The sequence below is a fragment of the Antrostomus carolinensis genome, unplaced genomic scaffold (genome assembly GCF_000700745.2).
Source record: "Antrostomus carolinensis isolate BGI_N321 unplaced genomic scaffold, ASM70074v2 scaffold13059, whole genome shotgun sequence".
In the NCBI taxonomy this organism is placed as follows: Eukaryota; Metazoa; Chordata; class Aves; order Caprimulgiformes; family Caprimulgidae; genus Antrostomus; species Antrostomus carolinensis.
Genome location: NW_010340714.1, coordinates 43445 through 63484, shown reverse-complemented (window position 1 = coordinate 63484; position 20040 = coordinate 43445). Strand labels below are relative to the sequence as shown.

The window sequence follows — 20040 nt, the reverse complement described above, 5'->3', positions numbered from 1 at the left end:
CCTGCTTTGGGCTGTGCTTGTTTTAAAAGGCACCCTGCTTCTGGCTGAAAAATACTTCTTGCTGAGTTAAATGCATTAACCAAGGGGCAAAACTCAAAATTTAGCTAAAAAAGGAAAACAATTACAGCTGGGGGGAACAAGATGGCTCCAAAGCTTCCAGCCTTTATGGGTGGACGGAAACTTGCCCTCACACTGCTTTTCATGAAATTGTCTTATTCTGCAGGCCTACAAATACCTGCATATGTGGACTTTAACTTCAACAAGAAGTTCTGCCGAGTTCAGCAGAACTGTGTCTCAGTGGGAACACGTGGGCTGCAGCCTTACTGGGTATGGCTCTTAAAATTGTGCTGCTTGTGTAAACCTAAAGGGTGTAGATGTGGAGTGACGTGCAGACTGGAATAGCTAATCCCAGTGAAGATCACCCAGACTTTCCTCCCTCCCCCCATAGTGTTTTTCAGGTGTGATGGTGTGTGTCTGTAAATTACTGACCTGCACTGATTTCTCCTGTTGGGCGTATGTAGTGTGTTGTCTACCAAGCCAGCCATGGTCAAAGAGCTGATGGGCAATTGCTGGAAGGGAAGGGATGCTGTATGAAGTAGGCACAGCAGGCAATTTTTTTAGCTTGCATATCTGAACTTTAAACATGGTGACATGATTCCAGTTGGTCACTTAATGTTGGGGTGGGGTTTTTTTTGGGGGGGAGAGGGAGGAAGTTGTTTTTGTTTTGTTGTATGTGGTTTTTTTTTTTTTTTCATTTTTCTTCCCCCCCTCCCCAATTGAGTGAAATGAAGATCTATGTTTCTTTAGGTTATGCTTTATATGTTTAGGTGGTGTTGGAAGCTATCCAGGCAGCCTGCTGGGGTTATCTTACTACTTAACATGAAATACCTGTGCAGTTCAATTGTGGAGAGAGAGATATACACACTCTCTCACTTTTTCTTTTTTTTTTTTCTTTTTTCTTTTTTTTTTTTTTTTTCAGGAGGCTCACTCCCTTTGGAAGAAGAGTATTTTACATTATTATTCTTGAATTTAGTTTGTTAAAATTACCGTGGTAACACTAATTGCGTAGACCTGTAGATCTCAAATAGATCCCCTTATAAATAATATAGGAGACATTATGCAGATATACTTGTGCTCCCTGCTTACAGGTGGGATTGAACCGAGGGGTTGTTAAAAGTTTGGTTATGCTGCAGCAGGTTTGATAGCCAGGACAGGAGTTACTGACTCCAGGGCCTCTTAGGGTCCAACACACTCCATCATGCTAGGAACCTGTTATGCTACTGGGATGTGAAATAGTCTCCTTTTTTCCTGTAAAAAGCAATTACCCAATAGTAAGATTATTCACATCAGACTGATTCTCTTTTTTTTTTTTTTTTTTTTTTTTTATAGTGCTAAAAGCCATGGCACATGGTAATTAGAGCTTAGGAGCTGTAGTGCCTGGGAACTTATCTTGGTAATTGTTGGTATCTTTGGTTCAACCAAAGTTATTTTCTCCCTTGCTCTTCTTATTGAGTATGTGGTGCATATTATCATTTTGTCTGTGGGCTTCTGAATGTTTGATGTATTTAGCTACACAGTAGATCTGAGGAAAAACCTCTTCAAAATAGACCTATGGGATTTGTTTCCATTTTAGCAATGGAGCCGGGGGGAGTGCAGAGGCTGTGAGACCTGCCACCAGCTCTCTGCAGGGATCTGGGCCTGAGCTGGTGTTGAAATGACTATACATGTCTTCCCCTCATGGCCTGGAGAGGACCAGAGCGATGTCCAAATGGAGCTTGTTTCTCCTGAAAGGAGTGCAGTCCAGACGTATGTGAGGCAAGTGGAAAGTCTGACGCATAAAGAAGTTTTTCAGTCTCATTTTTTTGATGAGAAAAGAGGGTAGAGATGCAAACCAAATCACACCTCTCATTGCGATGAGTGAGTTAGATATCTCTTTCAGCTTCAGCCCTGATCTTAGCTGAGGGGCATGGGTGGAGTCCTTCATTTCTTGGCACTTCTCTGTAATGGCACAAGCAGTGTGCCTACATGGGGTATTGTATCAGCTGCCTTCTGAGCAACTGGCAAAGCTGTGCAGTCTTGCCGTCAGCAATATCTTGATTAATAATTATGATAGAAGCACTTCTTGTTAAGCTTAAGTACATTATTTCCACCTACTAAAGTCCTTTGCTAGGAAGGTTTGAAAAATTAGGTTGATTTAAATCTTTCTTGGTACATTTGAGGTGTCTGCCTTCTGATTTGGATAGGCATCGAGCACTCTAGAAAACATTTATCCTGCTGCTCTTGAGAGCTGTTCTCCAACAGGAATCTGAATCTCTGCCTGGTCCAGCACTGAAATATTGATGTAAGCTGCTTCCTACTAGTCTGGCAACTGTTAGCCCTGGTGCATCAGCTGTGGTGCAGTTAAGCACAAAGCACAGAATTAGCAAAGTGCCTTGCAAAGTCTTCTCGTTGCTAACAACCATGGTAGTTTATTAGTTTCATCATCTCCTATCTTTGGCAAATAAACACTAGAGGTGGTGTTTTGTAAGGCTTTTTGAGTAACTGGACAATGCTCTTGAGGCACACAGATCCAGTGGTAAAAAGTAGATTTGGATGGTAGGTGTACAGAACGTAGATGCATGTCATTTTGGAGATATGGAGAAGGATTTTGATGAGGTGGAGGCATCTAGGTGTTCTGCACCTGAAGATGGTAACTCTTCTCCACTTGAGAAAATAAAGGAAATTCTCAAAACTTTATCTGAAAGGTTGATAACTGGGTAGTTAGTAGCTGGAGCTATGTATTTTAGGTGATTTTTGGTGTGGAAGTCCCCTTGAGAATTTTTCTTCACTTGTGTTACTTCCCTCATGCCTTCAGGCTGGGGTCTCTCTGCAGATCTCTCTCATAACTTTATCAATTAACATGATGGGCTTAAAAGCAGGCTGTGGGTGAAAAACCAGGGGTGGGTTCTTGCTGCAGGGCAGGGTGAGAAGGGCCCAGATTTGGGTGGGTTGGGGAATCTTCCCAAGCACATCAGCTCTGTCGAGCGTGGTGGAGCATTTGCATTGCCCTCTTGTGGCAAGTGCCCTGGAGCCGCTGGGGTCAGGAGGCTTTCTGCCTTACGTTGTCCACAGCCTGCCTTACGGATGGAGAACTGTCTTCCCGACAGCAGAACTGTGATTAAACAGTTCTGCAGTTTGTAGTCTGGTTTTTAATTCAGCAGCCTCTCCAGCAGAACCATGGCTTTCCTAATTGAGAAGCGTGATTTAGCGTGAAAACCTGAAAGTGAAGTTGATGGGATGTAGGAAATGAAACTGATAGTTCAGGATACATTATTGAAACGACGTTCTAAAATACATAGTCTAAGATCTAATTGTAGCTCTCTAATTATTTGCAGTTAAAGTTGCCTGAAGGTTTTTGTAATGCCTCAGTGATATTAATAGTTTCAGAAACTTGATGGAAGGAACAAAACAGAGAACAAAGGCACTGAAAATTAGATAATCCGTTCTTTCAGTGTTGCCTGCATTTCTATTCTTTCCACCAAATAGCATTCTTCTACTAGGAATCAGTGGTGGGATTAGATCCTGCAGTTGTTTAAAACAACCCCGCAGCAAAACACGAGTGTGCGAAAATCTGGGCTACCAACCTGCTGAGAATTAATTTCTGAATTAAATGTTGTTGCGTTTCTTTCTGTAAATAGTGAGGAGAAGCTGTGTGTGTGCACAAATGCCCTGCAGACCCCTCCTGGAGGGCAATGCCTTGCAGCCCCTCGCTCTCTTTGTTCTCCTCGTCCTAGGGTGGCTGGGGCCAAGGGGTTTTATTGCGGCGGGAGCTGCTGCGGGTGAATTCCTGCGTGTGCCTTCCCGGGCCTGCTGCCCCTCTAATTGTTGTGTTGTCAGAAGGCGTGTGCCTCAGAAAGCCTTATCTGATTCCTCCAAAAGCCTTGCAAGCAATTCAGATGTTGACCCCTTGAGCGCAAACAACTCTCCCAGCCGCCTGCCTTGGGGCATAGCTTCAAGACGAGGTTTAGTGCTTGTGTGTGTGCAAACCCTGGGGCTGGCTTTGTCACCAGGGATGGAGCACCTGCCTGGGGAGGGGAGCAAGGGGCCAGGGAAGGTGAAAGGCTGGTGGGACTTAGAGGGGGAGAAGGAGAGTCCAACAGCTGCTTGTGTCAGCACAGGGATAAATGCAAGGAGATTAATAGTTATTTAAAGAGCAAATGGGGACATGGCATTTGGCTGTGGCATCCGTGTGTATAAATGTGGTGGAATGGCTGTTCCGCTGGTAACATTTAGACAGATGGTCCCTGGACTGAAAGGAATGAGAAGGATCTTTGATTGTCTTAAGGATATCTTAAATTTTAATGGGGCAGTTATTTATTTATTTTTTTTTAAATTGACTTCCAGGCAGCACCTTCAGCGTTTCCAGACTGTGCTGTCTTGTTAACACCAACTGCCCGTTTGGCCATCTTTCTCCATCAGCTTAAGTAGCCTGGGGTTAGAGGGAACAGTTTTTAAGTGAAAGCTGAAACGCTATTGTTTTGCTGTCTGTCTGTCTGAGCGGGTTTAGGAGACTGTTTTCATCACAGCCGTCTTTTCATCATTCTGCTGGTTAGGGAGTGTGTCTGATGCTAATCTCCATGAGAAATTAAACAACTGAGTGATACTTCTACATTTTTGTGAAGTCTTTAGGTCTTATTAGGGTATTCTAGGGCAGGAGGGCACAGAGGTTTCTTTTTTTGGTTAAAACAAAATTATTGAGCAGGAAAAAGACTGTTCCTGGTGCAGTGCACCATTGTTCTGGCTCTTCCCATACAGAATTAGCCTCAAGGGAAAAACATGTACCAAACGTCCATTAAATAGGTCTTGGTTGGCTGAATAGCCTGCAGGAGATGAGACATAACTGCCATCTGCATTGCCAAAGCTGTGATCTCCTTTTGGAGAAGAACCACCAGGCTGGATCACTTTCTCCTGTGTGAACTATTTAGCATGTTTTGAATCCAATCATAGACATCTCCTTGCTTATCCAACAGAGGTGCTGGGCATCTATAACATCTCCACTGTTGTAGATGGGGAAACTGAGGCAGGGAGGATGAATGAATAACCTGAGGCAACACAGAGAGTCACTGGTTCACCCAGGATTAGAACTCAATATGTAATTGCTTTTATTACTCTGCTGCCTGAAGGCCTCAGACAAAACGGAGGCCCATTAAGCGGAGCTCTTTTTACATAGTGAGGAGCAATCCTTGCCCTGCAGACCTTGCTGCCTGAAGTAGGCTGAGGGTGGAGAGGGAGGCGAGGTGGCTTGCCCCAGGACACAGCACATCACTGGCAGAACAGGGGAGGGAACCAGCTCTCCCTTCTCTCTGCAGACCATCCCAGCTCCCAGAAGTGAAGTCCTGTGTGCTGTTCCCCATCAGACCTTCTTCCCACCACGGCTCATATTAGCAAGCTGATCCATCTCTGGCAAGTCTGATGTGCCTTGCTGAAGACCCAACAGCACCAGGCTCACCTTGGGCTTTTAATTAAAACTCTATAAAATATCAGCCTCTTGCAGCAAAACAGAAACCTAAGGAAGAGCTCTATGTGGTGGCTCAAATTTCTCTACCTCCTCCTCTTCTGGAAGGACAGCTGAGAGCGCAAAGTGTTTGGGTGTAGGGAGGGCACTTCGTCCTTGGAAAGGGACCAGCCTGTTTTCATCAATGGCTGAAATGACTGGAGAAACTAGGTATTACATGGTTTATCCAAGGTCCCTGGGAAGCTCAGCAGGTAGCTTGTGCCATTCCCTTTCAGGTCCTTGGAAAAGTGGTGATATGCTTGAAGCTTCATTGGGGCTGGTGGGATTCCCATTATCCGGAAAGCTTGATGGGCCTTGCTGTTGGTGCTCTGACTCGGGGAGCCTTTGTTGCTTGGCTGATAATACAGAGTTGCCTCTGGAAAAGGAGCAACTGTTGGAAAGAAGAGGGAAGTCTGGCTGAAGTACTGAGAGATGCAAGAGCTTGATGGCTTTGGATGGGATTGAAGACACAGCTTGTGGAGAGGTATGAGGTGCTTGGAGCCTTGAACAAGGGGAAGAGCCTGAGTCCCTTTTGCTGTGTCAGCTGCTGACTGCAGAACCAGGCGTGTGTATTGCTGTGTGTTCCTGGGTGATCTCGGAGCTGTTGGCGGTGGGTACCACAAACCTTTTGGATGCTGGTTTCCCTAAGCTGGACACAAACAGTGCCCTCTGGACACACACAATGATGAGACTATGTGTACCTGGCTGAACCCCATGCACCATTCACCTACTGCACTGTCTCCAGTGCTGGGTCCTTTGGAGGAATGAAACATGGGGACAATTGTGTAACTGTCTCCCCAGAGTACTTTTCCAACTTCCAGCTGTTTGTGGTTCAGAATTTTAAAATCAGATACACTACCCTGATGGATTTTTCTCCAGTGGGAATTGTCTGATGCCTTTCTGAACCTACATGAAGAACTATTCTGTGTGTGTTTAAACCAAAATCCTGCTCAAGATGTTTTCTTTTCTCCCAACTCCTCTATTTAAGAGAACATGAAAATTCATTTCCTATTTGCTTTTTTTCCACATATTGTTTAGGAATGTATCCACTTCTGTCGTCCTGTGTTCCACCTCTCTCCTCATTGTCTCTTTTTCAGCTTGGAAAAGTTGTCATCTACTACTGCATTCCAGGAAGGCATTGAAAGAGTCTGCTCATTCTTGTCACTTTTCTTCAGTTTGTTCCCCTCTCATCTCTTTGAGTTCGGGGACCGGGGCTGTACATAAAATTTAGGACATTAGGCTTATGATTCTTCTGCTAACCTCTTCCTGATCCAACCTTTGCCTTTCTATACTTCATTATCTAGCCTTCATTTTTGATGTCTTCAGTTGTTTCATATGTCACTTGTACCTAGAGGCTACTTTTTGGGCACAATCACATCCGCTTATTTAAGTGCTACACACTGTGCAACTGCTGCTGCTTAAGTATGTGGGGAAGCCTTCCATGCTGTGAGCTACCATGCTGCTTGATGAGATCTTTAATTCTTCTCTACTGCTGTCTGTGATGGGTCACTGGGAACTGAGTGCATGGTGCAACCTGATTAAGTGCTACGAACCTTTTCTCCAGTGAGGCACACTTCCATACTGTTACTACCTGAGCTACAGGTCCTAAGGTTCATTGTACATAGCAGGATTGAAAAGCACAAGAAGAGGAGCAGTCTTTCTGCTCAGTAGAACCTGAGACTGTCAGAGACTATGTAGCCTTGTATGAGCTAGAGCCAGTTGCACTGTATTGAACCTGGTGATTTTTGTCAGGTTATAGCAGTCTCTTCAAAAGGGATGTTGATAGACATAGGGAGCCTGTCTTCTCATGATGGCTTGCTGCCCTGCAAGTCACCTCCTTATTATGTGGAAGCTCTTTTCCCAGGTTGGCTGTTGATCTACTGTGTGGCTGTGAGAAGCTTTACTTCTTTCTGTTTCAATCACTGATGTAAAAAGGGATATATCCTTTGCAAATCTCCCTCTTCTTGGTTTGACACATGCTCAATGGTGCTGAGATCATGCTGTGCATCCTCCACCTTGAAAGCTATGCCATGGCTAGCCAGCCCGTGCTAACATTGCTTCTGTAACACTTCTGTGCATCTCTTTGCCTCTAGCCGCAGTACACGAACCTGGGGCTCCTGAACAGCATGGACCAGCAGATCCAGAATGGCTCTTCCTCCACCAGTCCCTACAACACGGAGCACGCGCAGAACAGCGTCACGGCCCCTTCGCCTTACGCCCAGCCCAGCTCGACTTTTGATGCGCTCTCACCCTCCCCAGCCATCCCTTCCAACACAGACTACCCAGGACCCCACAGCTTCGATGTATCATTTCAGCAGTCCAGCACAGCAAAGTCTGCAACGTGGACGGTAAGGATACAGCATCGCTTTGCTCCTTCTCTGGCAGTAGTGACTTTATTCATGAGATGTATCCAGGCTCGTGCAAGAACAGAGTGACTTGTGTCCTCTTCAGTGCATGACATGTCACACAGAAGGGAGAGATTTATCTTGACTGCTCTGGGAGGGTGTGGTGGGAATTTGACCCTCAATAATATCACTAAATCCCAGATGAATAAAATGCCTTGCAAAAAGATAGCCGCCTAAAGACCGTAAGTGATGAAACAGTGGCTCTCCACTTGGGTCTAGTAGATATGCTGGAGTAAAACATGGGGTGGGCATAAGCATGGCTTCAGTGCTTCCCTTTGCTTTCTTCAGCATCCAGGGGTTTGCGTGAGGTTTGGTGTGCAGGGCTATGCCAGCAGGACAGAGGTGGTGCTCCAGCTCACACCCATTGGGGCTTTCTCTTTCTCCCTGTTCTGCCCCTCTCGCAGCTGGTGTGAGAACTCCAGTGTCACCAGTTTGGGTTAGCCCTGCAGTATTTGCATTGTTTGTGTGTGTTTGTGTGTGTGTGTGTGTGTGCGTATATTTGTTGGTTGGTTGGGTTGTTTTGGGTTTTGGTTGTTTTGGGTTTTTTACTTAACACTCTATTCTTGATGTCAGAATAGTCCCTTTCTTATTAAAAAAATGTATGGAAGCCAGCTCTTGATTTTTGGTGGAGCTGTGTTGATTGTTCAAGCTGTAGAAACTTCATAGCCCAAGACCCAGCACTGCTGGAACTGTACATCCTGTTGTGGTTTAGGGTTCTAGAGTAGAGTTGTTTGCAGTGGAAAATATTACTGTCTTAAAGATGTTCAATATTTGCAGCATTCTCCTTTAGGCGCTTGGAACAGAAGCAGTGAATAATGCCCTACCTCATGCTACCTGAATAAAAGCAGGGACTTGTTTGGGTTTTTTTGGGGGGTGTTTTTTTAAATAAAAAAGAGACACTTTTTACCAAAAGCTAAGAGTATTAAAATAGTGTGGGGTTTTTTTCTTTTTTTTTTTTTTTTTTTTTTTTTTAATCTGAGGAAATACTTCAATCTCTCATTTAAATCTATCAGGAATTGTAACTAACAAACTCCCAGCCACTGCTGCCAGCAAAGCAGTAGAGCCTATAGGCTCCACTGTGGAAAAGATGCCAGAAAACAACGAATCACTGCAAGTTTCCTTTATATTTTAAAAGCCTTTTCTAGTAAAATTTGTCTAAAACTGGTAACAATAACTTTGTTCAGGAAACTGTGTTTTATGGGGTTAAAACATGATAGGTCTGCTCAAGACCAAATTTTTCATTTGTTTATGCATAAAAGGGTGAAGGATTTTTAAGTGAAGGTGAAATTGCACCTTTTCCTTATCTGCATCGGGAGTGATGCTCTGCTGTAGTTCACGCTCATTTTCATGACTGAGTTTCTCTACTTACACTACACACACTATTTATTTTCACTTCCCTTCAAGTAAGGAAATCATCGGTCAGTTCTACTTTCCATTTCTTAAAGCAAGAAAATGCTGCCCTTGAATTTTGCAGACTGCTCTGGAGAGGGTCCTTTGAAGGAGATAAGAAAAGACGTTCTCTTTTGATACGTGTGATACAAAGAATTATCTAACGCAGCTGCAGGGAACAGGAGCGTTTGATGCTGTCCTTTCAACTACGAAAAGTGGTCTTTTGAAATGAGGTTTGAACGTATGTAGTAGGCTGTTCCAGCAGAGCTGGAGATGAGTGAGCTACTTGTGAGCTTAAAGTTAAGCAAGGACTTGAGATGTTTCACTGTAGTGAATAGTGGCTTTCTGGGGCAGAAGTGGAGGCTGAGTTTTAATGTAGATCTGGGTAGTAGTCAAAGATCAGATTACATGCTGGCTTTAAAAAAAATAAAGTTGCTCCTTGGTGACTACAGTCGCCAAATGTGTGCAGCCTGGGGGCGGGCACGTTTAGCTTCCCCTCCTTTTCTTTTGGTCTGATGTGGCCCCAACAGATGAAGATATGCTCTCTGTACCTTTTGCAATCTGTTGAGGGATAAGTCTGTGTATTTTAATAAAGAAATGGGGTCCCAAATAGCTCTCTGATCTGGGAGGAGCAAGCACAGTCCAGGTGTCCCTGCACTGAGCCAAGTGACCTAGATTGAGCTGCTCATGCAGGAGCTGGCAGCACACTCTGTGTTTGCAGTGAATGATGACAGTCTTGTGGTGGTGGCTGAGGACCTTCAATCAATACGCCTTTCACAGCAGAGCATCTTTCCATCTTCGGAGCTCTGCCCTCGTGCTAATTAATCCACCAACTCATTTCACATGGGCTCTTGAGCGGTTGGTAATATGCATTCGACAGCTTTATCAGTGGGGTGGGTGGGGAAGGACGTGAAGGCTCTTTTTCCCGTTGTCGTCCTGAGAAATGTGGAAACATGCGTGAAATGTTGATGAAAGGAGTGATTGCCCCATCCTCTCAGCAAGAGCAAGTTCTTGGAGTTGCTCATCCCCCCCATGTGACTTCATACACTTTGATTAATGCCTGTCGTCTTTTTTTAATGATGGATTAGGAACTTACCCAACTGGAAGAGTTTCTTCCACTGCAGTGACCTATTAAAAGTTTAATTACTAGATGGCCCCACCCTTATTAAGAGTCCAAAACTTGAAAGCCTTGTTTCTTAGTTCTTTTTTTCCCCTCTTGCCATTCCCCAGGGCAACAGTATTAGGTAAGGAAATCCACTGTATCGCACTTTCCCCTGTTTGGGAGTGGATGAGCCAGGCTGACCCACCTTGCCCTGCTGAGAAGGCTTGCTGGTGACTGGTAGGGGATCTGCTGTCCTGGCTGACAACGTGCTTCATCAGAGCTCCTCTGAGCTTCTTCTGGGCTGAGTCATGTCAGATTAGGTCATGGGAGTGAAGGTTGTGGGCTTGGTAAAAGGACTGGATTATTTCTCTAAAAAGCAAGAGCTGCTTTAATTGGAGGATGAGAGACCTGTGTGCTTTGGAGACAGTAATCTGGAATAATGTGTAGATCCACTGGTTACTTGTTCTGGAGCTGGGGGAAAGGAGAAACTCATGAAGTTTCCTAAATGCTATGTCTCTGAAAACAGCCCTAAAATAATATTTTTTCCTAAAACCTGTTTTTTCAAGTTCTCAAGGCTCTTTCTGTGGGAGAGGCTTATTGTCCTAGGATGGTAGGACAAATCAATAGTATTTTTACAGGATAGGCTGGGGGGGAGAGGAGTGTAGCATTAGGGTGGCTTCTCTGCTCAGGTTTGTGATAGGCTCTTAATTAAAGTGTGTGTGGCAGCCCTAAAATAATATTTTTTCCTAAAACCTGTTTTTTCAAGTTCTCAAGGCTCTTTCTGTGGGAGAGGCTTATTGTCCTAGGATGGTAGGACAAATCAATAGTATTTTTACAGGATAGGCTGGGGGGGAGAGGAGTGTAGCATTAGGGTGGCTTCTCTGCTCAGGTTTGTGATAGGCTCTTAATTAAAGTGTGTGTGGGGGGGGGGTGGAACCAGGCCAAAACTGTAGAGAGAAACACTAGTTGCTGCTGGGTGAGAGGGTGACTTCGTATGTATGAGCAGTTCACTTTGAAAATATTACAAATTTTCTCTCTGAAGTCTTTCATGACCTTAAGTAGGAATTCCAGTAAAACGTGCTGTCTAATCAGCCTAGCTCTTCATTTGTATGCAATGTTGAACTAATTAATGATGACAAATTGAAATTGGATTGCAGAGGACTTTATAAGCATCCTTGATTATTTTTTTAATTAATGACCTGAGAACACAAGTGAGAATATAAGCAGGTTAATCAGTCTTTTCAGAAGGAATATCTTTAACAATTGAAGTGCTACTGAAGTGTTTAAAAACAAAAGCTTTCATAGTCTGAATTGAACAAAGTTTCTCATGCATACTCATGGTACGATAAAACCTTCTTGAAAACCGCACTGTGAAGGAACAAGCAGTTATCACTTTGTAACACTGAGATAGAGACTAAGTTGTCGAGGTTGCGTGAGAAGCCCTGTGAATTGGGTGAAGAAAGAACTTACCCAGTACTGTGTGTCATTTATTGTGGGATATTTCCTCCATGAGAATTCCCATATTCCCATGCCTTGCAATATCTCCTTCTGTTTCTGCAGCAGAAGAAAACAAGGCATTTCAAAAGTGTGCCACATCAGATTTTTTTTTTTCTTTGTGGAAGTAAATTGTGTGCTGGTCTTCCCCACCCACTCAGAATGCAGATAAATAAATAAACAACTGCATTGGCTTTTCCCTCTAAAAAAAAGATTTGGCAATCACCTGTCACTAGCAGAACCTGTTACATTGGGAAGAACATGATTGCAGTAGGAAAGTAAAAATTAAAATTGTATGTCAAAGTAAGTAAAAGTTAACATTACTGCCAAACTCAAGCTATCAAAAAATGAATCAGACCCACCCATCCCCATAAGCAAGATACCACCTTATAAGTCATGAGACTCCTTTTAAAGTCAAACAGGTTCTTCTGATTCTCCCCCAGAGCCTTTTTGAGCCTTTAGGGTGCATCTACTAAGTCTTTTAAAGCTTTTTTTTGGTAATCACAAGGGTTAAGGAAAAAGGCAGAAATAGCTTTAAGTTTTTAAAATGAAAACTGAAATTTATTTGCAAATTTTCGATTCTGCTGAAGACAGACACCCAGCCCTGCAAGACTTGCATAATTCAAGTGTTGGCAATACCTGAGTTTTGCACTTTATTCTCATGCCCTGCAGTAGGCTGGAGCTGAGCTGGGTTGGTCCTTACAGGGCTTTATTATGAAACATGGAGTTCTGTGAAGCTGTAACCTATGCTCCAGTCGGGCTCACTGGTTCTCCTGTTCACAAACTCAGCTGTACCCACAGCTCTAAGAACATCTTCAGATTTCAGAATTTCTTTGAGCTGCATAGCAGCCTGTGTAACGTGCATGAAAGCAAATAAATGGATTGTGCTGGCTGGGGTTAGTGGGTTTGGAAAAGCTGTATTTTAAGGAAGGCGAAAGGAATGCACTTAAATTAGTCCACGCGAGCAATAACAGGTTTCCGTGGTTGAGAGTACAGATTCCTTGGCTGGGCTATCTCAGTCTTTTTACTTCGGATTGATTAATTCCGTTTTCACTTTAAATATATTCTGTGTCATGAACCACCTGGTAAATTTTTTTCCCAATCTCTGTAAAATGAATTGTAGAGCCGTGCACAAGCATAGTGAAGCACTGTGCGATGTTAGATGTATGCATTGCCTTGACTCAACAGTCCTTAGTTATGTGTTCAGTGTTTTCTTAAATAATCTGTTCAAATAGCTCATTGTTTCAGTAACACTGGTAATGTCCAGTATTGTTCCAGCTGCTGATTAATCTCAATGCATCATACATGAAAACTTTTTTTTAAAGGCTGGTGACTCCCACTGAACATACTTGTAGGGCTGTGCAAAATGTTCCTGTGAAGACTTAGCTTCGTTATTCCTTGGTGGTGTATTTGTCCATGCAATTTGAGCTTTTAATATTATTTTTAAAGCTGCTGGGAGAAGAGGAGTGGAAGTGGTGGTGTTACAGGATTTTTAATTTACTTGTCCTCAGAGGCTCCTAGTCAGCAGTGATGTAGGCTTTAGCTGTTTGCACAGGGCAGCTGAGAAGAGAGACTCATTTGTGCAGACCTTGCCAAGCACTGAAATCGGTCACCTACTAATCCTTTCATTCCTCTAATTGTTGGCCTTCTCTTCAGCCCAGCTGGTTGCCCAGCAAAGTTAATTTTGCTGGTGATAACCCCCTTTGTTACCGCAGGACTGAGGAAGGGAAATGATGCCTGTAATCCAGAGGGAGAGAAGCGATCTGGAAGGAGGAGGCTGTGGAGGAGGAGATGGGGTTGCTGCCTTCAGATGCACGGGCTGTGAGAGCTGATGCAATGGTGTGAGCTCAGGGCTTGGCTCGTCACTGATCTCAGCCAAACAGGAGTGCTTCCATATTTGGGCATTTGTCTCTGGTGAGAAGTGGTAAGAATTGGCTTCCTCAAGCTCTCTACAGCCGTGCCTGCCTGAAGAGCCCATTTCCAGCACGTGTTGCCTCTTGGCACGGAGTGGGCAGGGCAGGCATTGGTTGCCCCCATCACTCTCGTGCATGCAGAGGTTGTGATGGTGCTTTCCTGCTTAAAGAGCTTGTGAAGCGTGTTTCCCTCTGTGTGATTTTACAGGGCATAATGCTAAGGCTATTGAGGCATATGCAACTTGTCCTAGGTCATCTACCTGGAAAGAGAGGAGCTCGGTTTGTTGTCTTTGAAGGAGGTGTCTTTCTCACGGCAGGGAGGTGTTTTCAAGCTAGTGAAGCTGGGAAGAACCAGTTCACCTGTGAGAACCATCCAGGAGGGGCCTGCTGGCTTCTGTTTGGGTTTTTATGCTCGAGTAAAAGGACATCTGAGTGCATTAGGTTCCCATTAGAATGTAATTGTGCTTTTTCCCCCTAATCTCTTTGTCATGTATATTTTGTTTTTATTAGCAGTTGTCTTCTGTTGCTCCTTACAAGCAGCTGTAGAAATTTGTGTAATAGGTTCCAGAAAATGCCTTGTGATATGAGCTTTTTTTTCTCCTTTTCCTTTTTGTATCCATAAGTGTTCTGTAAATCCCACCAAGGCAATATAGCCTCCCTATAACTGCTGTCGCTGTAGTGAGGAGCTTTGCTATACGCTCTCTGAGACCAGCTCTCTCCGTGATGACAGAGCTGCACTGTGGTGTCAGACCACGCTGAAAGGGGAACAGAAAATTTGGGTCTCCTGCTTTGCAATGGTGTGTGCTCTGCTTTTCAAACAGCACAGTCAGTGTTGGGCACCCAGCACGCCTGACCCACTGGGAGAATGTGGTCTTCAGGTGGTGTGAATGTCCTTCTCTTTCAATTAGGATTTAGCCTCTTGGTCGCTATGTTTGTGGGTAATTCTCTCCCAGTATAACAGGAGACCAGTTAGAGCTTACTACAGGCTCTCCAGGATCTTCAAGTAAAAAAACCACTGAGACGTTAGGGTCAGACATGGGAGGACAGAGAAAGTTGTCATGGAGAGGGGTTGTGCCCTCCACAGGGGCAGAAGATTCCTCTGCTGTTTTGCACAAGCAATTTCTAGTTGTAATGGCATCACGCTTTTTTTTTTTTTAAACCCCTTAGAAAAAATTTTCTTTAGGGTTTAGTTATTTTTTGAGAAAAAAATCAGTGTGAGAGCAAGCAATTTCTAGTTGTAATGGCATCACGCTTTTTTTTTTTTTTAATCCCTTCAGAAGAAGTTGTCTTCAGGTTTTAGTTATTTTTTGAGAAAAAAATCAGTGTGAGAGAATTAAATGCAAGAAACTTTTTTTTTTTTGGTTCTTAATGAGAAGTTTTTTTCTCTATGTGAAGAGGAAAAAGTGTTAATTAAACATAATTTTCATCAGTGCAACTTGCACAAAAAAAGCCCCACCTACTTTCATGAGAAAGGAATAGAGAATCATAATCCTGGATTAGGTATCTTTCACTACACATATATAAAAACAACACCGTGTGAAAAGGGGGAAAATATATATGTATATACACACGCACCAAATATACCAATGTGCCTCCAGCAATATTACCAAAGGAATTAACTTTACAAGAAACAGCCACAGCCTGGAAAGAAGCCATTTTTCAAATAAAAGCTGAATGAGACTTGTGGTTTCTGAGAACTATGAGAAGGAAGGGTTAAAAAAACATTTACAGATAAGAATAGCTGATGCTGGGAGATGAGTGAACATCTTGAAGTAGGGGAGGGTCACTATTTAAATCACCTCTTCTCTTTTTTTTTTTTTCCTTCTTATTTAAAAATTGGCTTCTACTAAGGACGACATGTAGGATTAATGTAATACTTTAAATCTTCAAAGTGCTGCACAAACATTACTTCCCTAATCAGCAAACACCTTTGTTTGGTAGGCAAATCAGGAGTGTAGTCGCCATTTTAGAGAAGGGAAACCTGAGTGCCAGAAGTGCCAAAATTTCTAAATTTCTGAATTAGTAGGTTTTTTGGAGTGGGGTTTTTTAATGCCTTTTTATTTTTTTAAAAAAATGTTGAGCGTGGGGACTGCCTCTAGGCTGGCTTGTACAAGCTGCTGAGGTCTCCTGGATTTCACAAGTGCTAAGCATGCAAAGCTGCCCGTCAGAGCTCAAATGAGGCATCAGCAGAGTTGCCTCTATCTTTCCAGAAGTCATGGCAAGCTGGGCCAGAAGGGAGGCAGCCCACTCCAGGGCAAGGAGGGTTTCTTTAAAAGGTGACAGTTTCCCCCATACCATTGGGGTGTATAACTTAAGCTGCATCAACTGAGTACTATTAGAAGATATTTCAACTCTGCAAAAAACTTTGTACAAAAAAAGAAAAAAAAACTTTGGTGTGACTGGTTAATAAGTTCCTTTTGGGAAAAGGTTGTCAGGCTGGTGCAAGAGGTATTGCTCACCTTGCGGACAAAGACTGCCCTTGGAGATGATCGTTCCTTTCCTTAGGTCAGTTGAAATATCACAGTTGTCATTATTTCCCCGCCAACTTGATACAGAACAAGCAGCAGTTTGGGGATGTGCTGAAGCAAGCACAACTTTGTGTGTGTTGCATTGGTGGTGCTCTGTGTGCCGAGGGTTCAGCTCCAGTGCTTGGCAGACTGTGTGCTATGAAGAAATGTCCTACTTTGTTTAAAGAAGAACTGTCCTGGGTAGGGATGGCTTCTGTGTAGAAAGAGCATGAACTTTATTATGCAATGGAAATCTTTTCATGAGATTTTGTTATGTGCAGGTGTGTCAGATTTGTTATTGTAAACACAACAGGATAACTACCCAAATAAGAGCTTAGATCCTCTTGCAAATAGACCTGAGTATTGATACAAACTTTATCGTTTTCAGTTATTAAAGATAACACTTAAACATTGGAGCAAAACTTGGTGGAGCCACAGGAGAAGAGTGCTACTTCTCCCTTGTTTTTCTGGATGTATTCATCACAGAATCATTAAGGTTGGAAAAGATCTCTAAGATCATTCAGTCCAACCATCAAGTTTGGGTTTTTTTTAAGGAGGGCAAAATATTACTTGTCTGATAGAAAGGCATGTTTTACGATCTGCTGATACATGTCAGCTGCTGAAATTCATCTAAATTCAGCTTTACAGAATGCCAAAAAATATGCTAGAGGAAACACAGGAAAACGGCGCTCAAAGGCTGACCTGTCTTTCCTGAACGAATGCGATGGGACTTGGGTTTAAATTTCCTGGCTCTGTTGTTTTCCTGGTTAGCTGTGATGGTCAGGGCAATGCCTTCCCCTGGGAGAGGTGGGAAGGGGAGAGCAGGGCCCTCTCTCCGTGCCTGTTGCGTGCCCTGGGGTGCACCAGGCTTTCCTGCTGGGAAGAGCAGCCATGCTGCCCGAGATGCCCTGCTAGGGACCAGCATCGACGAGCAGCAGATTTGGCTCTGAGCCTGGCCTCGGAGCTGCTCCTGCCCTATGATTTAGATGTAATCTGGTGTAAGGTTGTGCAAGTCATTCCTTTCGCCTCTGTTCCCCCTCTTCCCCCCTTTCCACATACCCACCCTCAAACTTGGTACTGTGTCACCATGATCCCATGTTGTAAAGCATTTATACCCCTGATGTGAAATGCCTGGGGGGACAGCTGGGGACTGTTGCTTGCTGTGCATCCCCTATCACTAGCCTTAGCTTTCAGGCCTCTTATATTTGACTTGTTTACAGGACACTACAGTCTTGTTACTTTTGAAAGAACCAAAGCGTGTCTCCAGGCTAAAGCTTGAAACTGCCCAAGTGCTGGTTAGGTTATTGCTTCTCCTGCTTGAGATCTCGAGCTTTATCCGTGTCAGGCCTACCAGGTGTGACAATTACTGATGCAGAGGCTGTTGAGGACTACAGCATGAAAGAAGGCCTCTTGCTGTTATGTAGCCAGAGCACGATGCTATCCCAGTGCTGCTACATTAACTGCAGTGCCGAGCCTCGGCAAACTCACCCTGCCCCTTGTCGAGGCTTATTAGCTCAACCGCATGAGCTGTGGCTGGGAGCTGACTTGCTCCGGGCCTTGCAGCAGGAGTAGAGTTGAGCCCAGGTTTGCTATCAAACCTGCACCCAGAGCTCCTTGGACCACCCTTAAAATGTGGGGCTGGAAGGGATTCCCATGGGGAAGGGACGGGAGCGGTGCCGCTGGGCTCAGTGCCCAGCCTGGAGGGTGTTCTTGGGGTAGGCAGCACACCCGCTCCCTTTGCATTCGAGCGTTGGCATCACCATGGGTGGGAGAGAAAAAGTCTTCCTGTGAGATGTTTGTTGGGTGGCTGAGCACTGAACGGCACCTGTTCATTAATCAGTGAGGTGGTGGCTGGTTTTGTGCTGTGTTCCTTGTCTCATGTCTCTTCTGCTGCAAACTGCTCATATTACTCATACTTAGTTCTTTCTTTTTTTTTTTTTTTCTGTCCTATCCTTGATGGGTTCTTGTAAGTGTATGAGCAAAGGAGACTCCACCAAAAAATAGTCTGTGCATTTCTAGATATCCTACTAAAATCTTTTACAGTATTGACACCCGTAAAGGAAGTTGTGAGGCCCCTAGGAAAAGCTTCAGAAGAGTCACCGTTAGTTCTGTGAAGTTCGACAAAGACAAAGCGCACGGACTGATCACTTTGCAATACAGTTTCTATAAGGAATTCATAAACTTGACCTTTATTTGGCATCCCCTTTGTGTGCTGACTTCTCCAATGAGTCATTTTTGCCAATTTCCTTTGCCATGCCTCTTTGCCACCTCCTCTAAAGAAGTTGGAGTCTGTGTTTATGGGTTTGTTTTTCAGCAGACTGATCTGTCTGATTTGAACGGGGAGAACTGGGTTGCTCTGGTGCTGCTGGCGTTCAGAGGGAGCACTGCAGCATGGTCTCTGGCCGATGGAAAGAGCAGCTCTGTGGATGAGCTGGGCTCCAGGTTGAGTTTTCAGGGACACGTGCTGGAAGAAAACCATTTCCATGCCGCACGTCTGACGTTGCGAGCGCAAAAGCGCTCTGATGCTGTTAGTCACCCTGCTGATCGCAATCTGTTTAATGGGGCTATTTTGTTTCAATACACTCATATTCTGATGTGTGTTTTGCAGTTTATTTCAGGGAAGCTTCCTAAACACAGAATTCATGGAGTCTTTCTCTTAAGTGGTGTGGCTTGGTAGCATTTTAAGGGTTCATAAAGCACATGGCCAACGTGACTTTGTTGGTTAGTGATTGGGAATGACTTAATTGTAACCGCTTCCCTCTCTACCACACAGGTCTGAGCTATTGCCAACCACCCCCTTGCCTCTGAAAGTTGAACTCCTGGGATGCAGCTTACCCTGGACCCCCTGGATCATGCCACATCTGCAGTGTGAGCCCAGCATAACCTGCTTGCTGGGGAAGTCAGCATTTCTCTGCCGGGAGGAGCAGGGCTGAGCACGCAGGCAGGTGCTGGCTGCCGGGGAGTGGTGCAGGACAGTCTGGTCCTCCTGCATGCAGCGGGCTCTCCAGCTCTGTGCAGTGTGCTGCCTTCAGCCTGCCTGGCATGGATCAGCAAGGGTGTAACAGTTCAATCAGCTTCTTTTTTTTATTATTTTTAATATTTTTTTTTCCACTGGCCATACCAATCTGATTACACCTTTGAGGGATCATCTGCCCCTAAACCTTAATTAAGGAGCTCTTGTCTGACTCGTCACTGACTCACCTGCCGCTGTATGAGCTCATGTCTGACTTGTCTTAGGAAGATAGTGAAATATGTTAGGCTTCTCTGAAATATAGCAGTTTTTTGTTTTATGGCACCCCTGACATTGCTGTTGGCTGCTGCAGAGGTGAACAGAAAGATGACTACCGCAACTTGGTTACATTTATCTCAACTTAGTCGATCACTTCTTTGTGCCTTGAAAAACCAGATGGGGTTTTGCTTGCACAGCTGTAGGTATGTTAGAGTTAATAATAAAAAAAAAAATTAAAAATTAAATAACCTTTGAGTTTTGGCTTCAGGCAAAGTAGGTGAAATGATGTGTTTTGGAGATGAATGCTCTTGCAGGAGGCAAGATGTAGCTTGCAGGAGAACATCTGCAACCAATCCATTCTGTATGAGATGGGGCCAAGACTTGTTTGTATCTCAGTACCTGTTCAAACATGTTGTAGCACAGCAAAAAGAGGTTTTGAATGCATTGAGGAAGGGTGGGTAAGAAGGG

General features: G+C 44.2%; 1 protein-coding gene across 2 annotated transcripts in view; it reads left to right on the top strand.

The window, feature by feature from the left end:
* The window catches only part of TP63 (tumor protein p63), a 68274-nt gene that overhangs the window by 10927 nt on the left and 37307 nt on the right, over positions 1-20040 (top strand). For both annotated transcript variants that reach the window (XM_010176250.1, XM_010176251.1), the window contains exon 2: positions 7627-7881. In XM_010176250.1, the coding sequence (XP_010174552.1) occupies positions 7627-7881 (255 nt within the window). The remainder of the gene's footprint in view (positions 1-7626; positions 7882-20040) is intronic.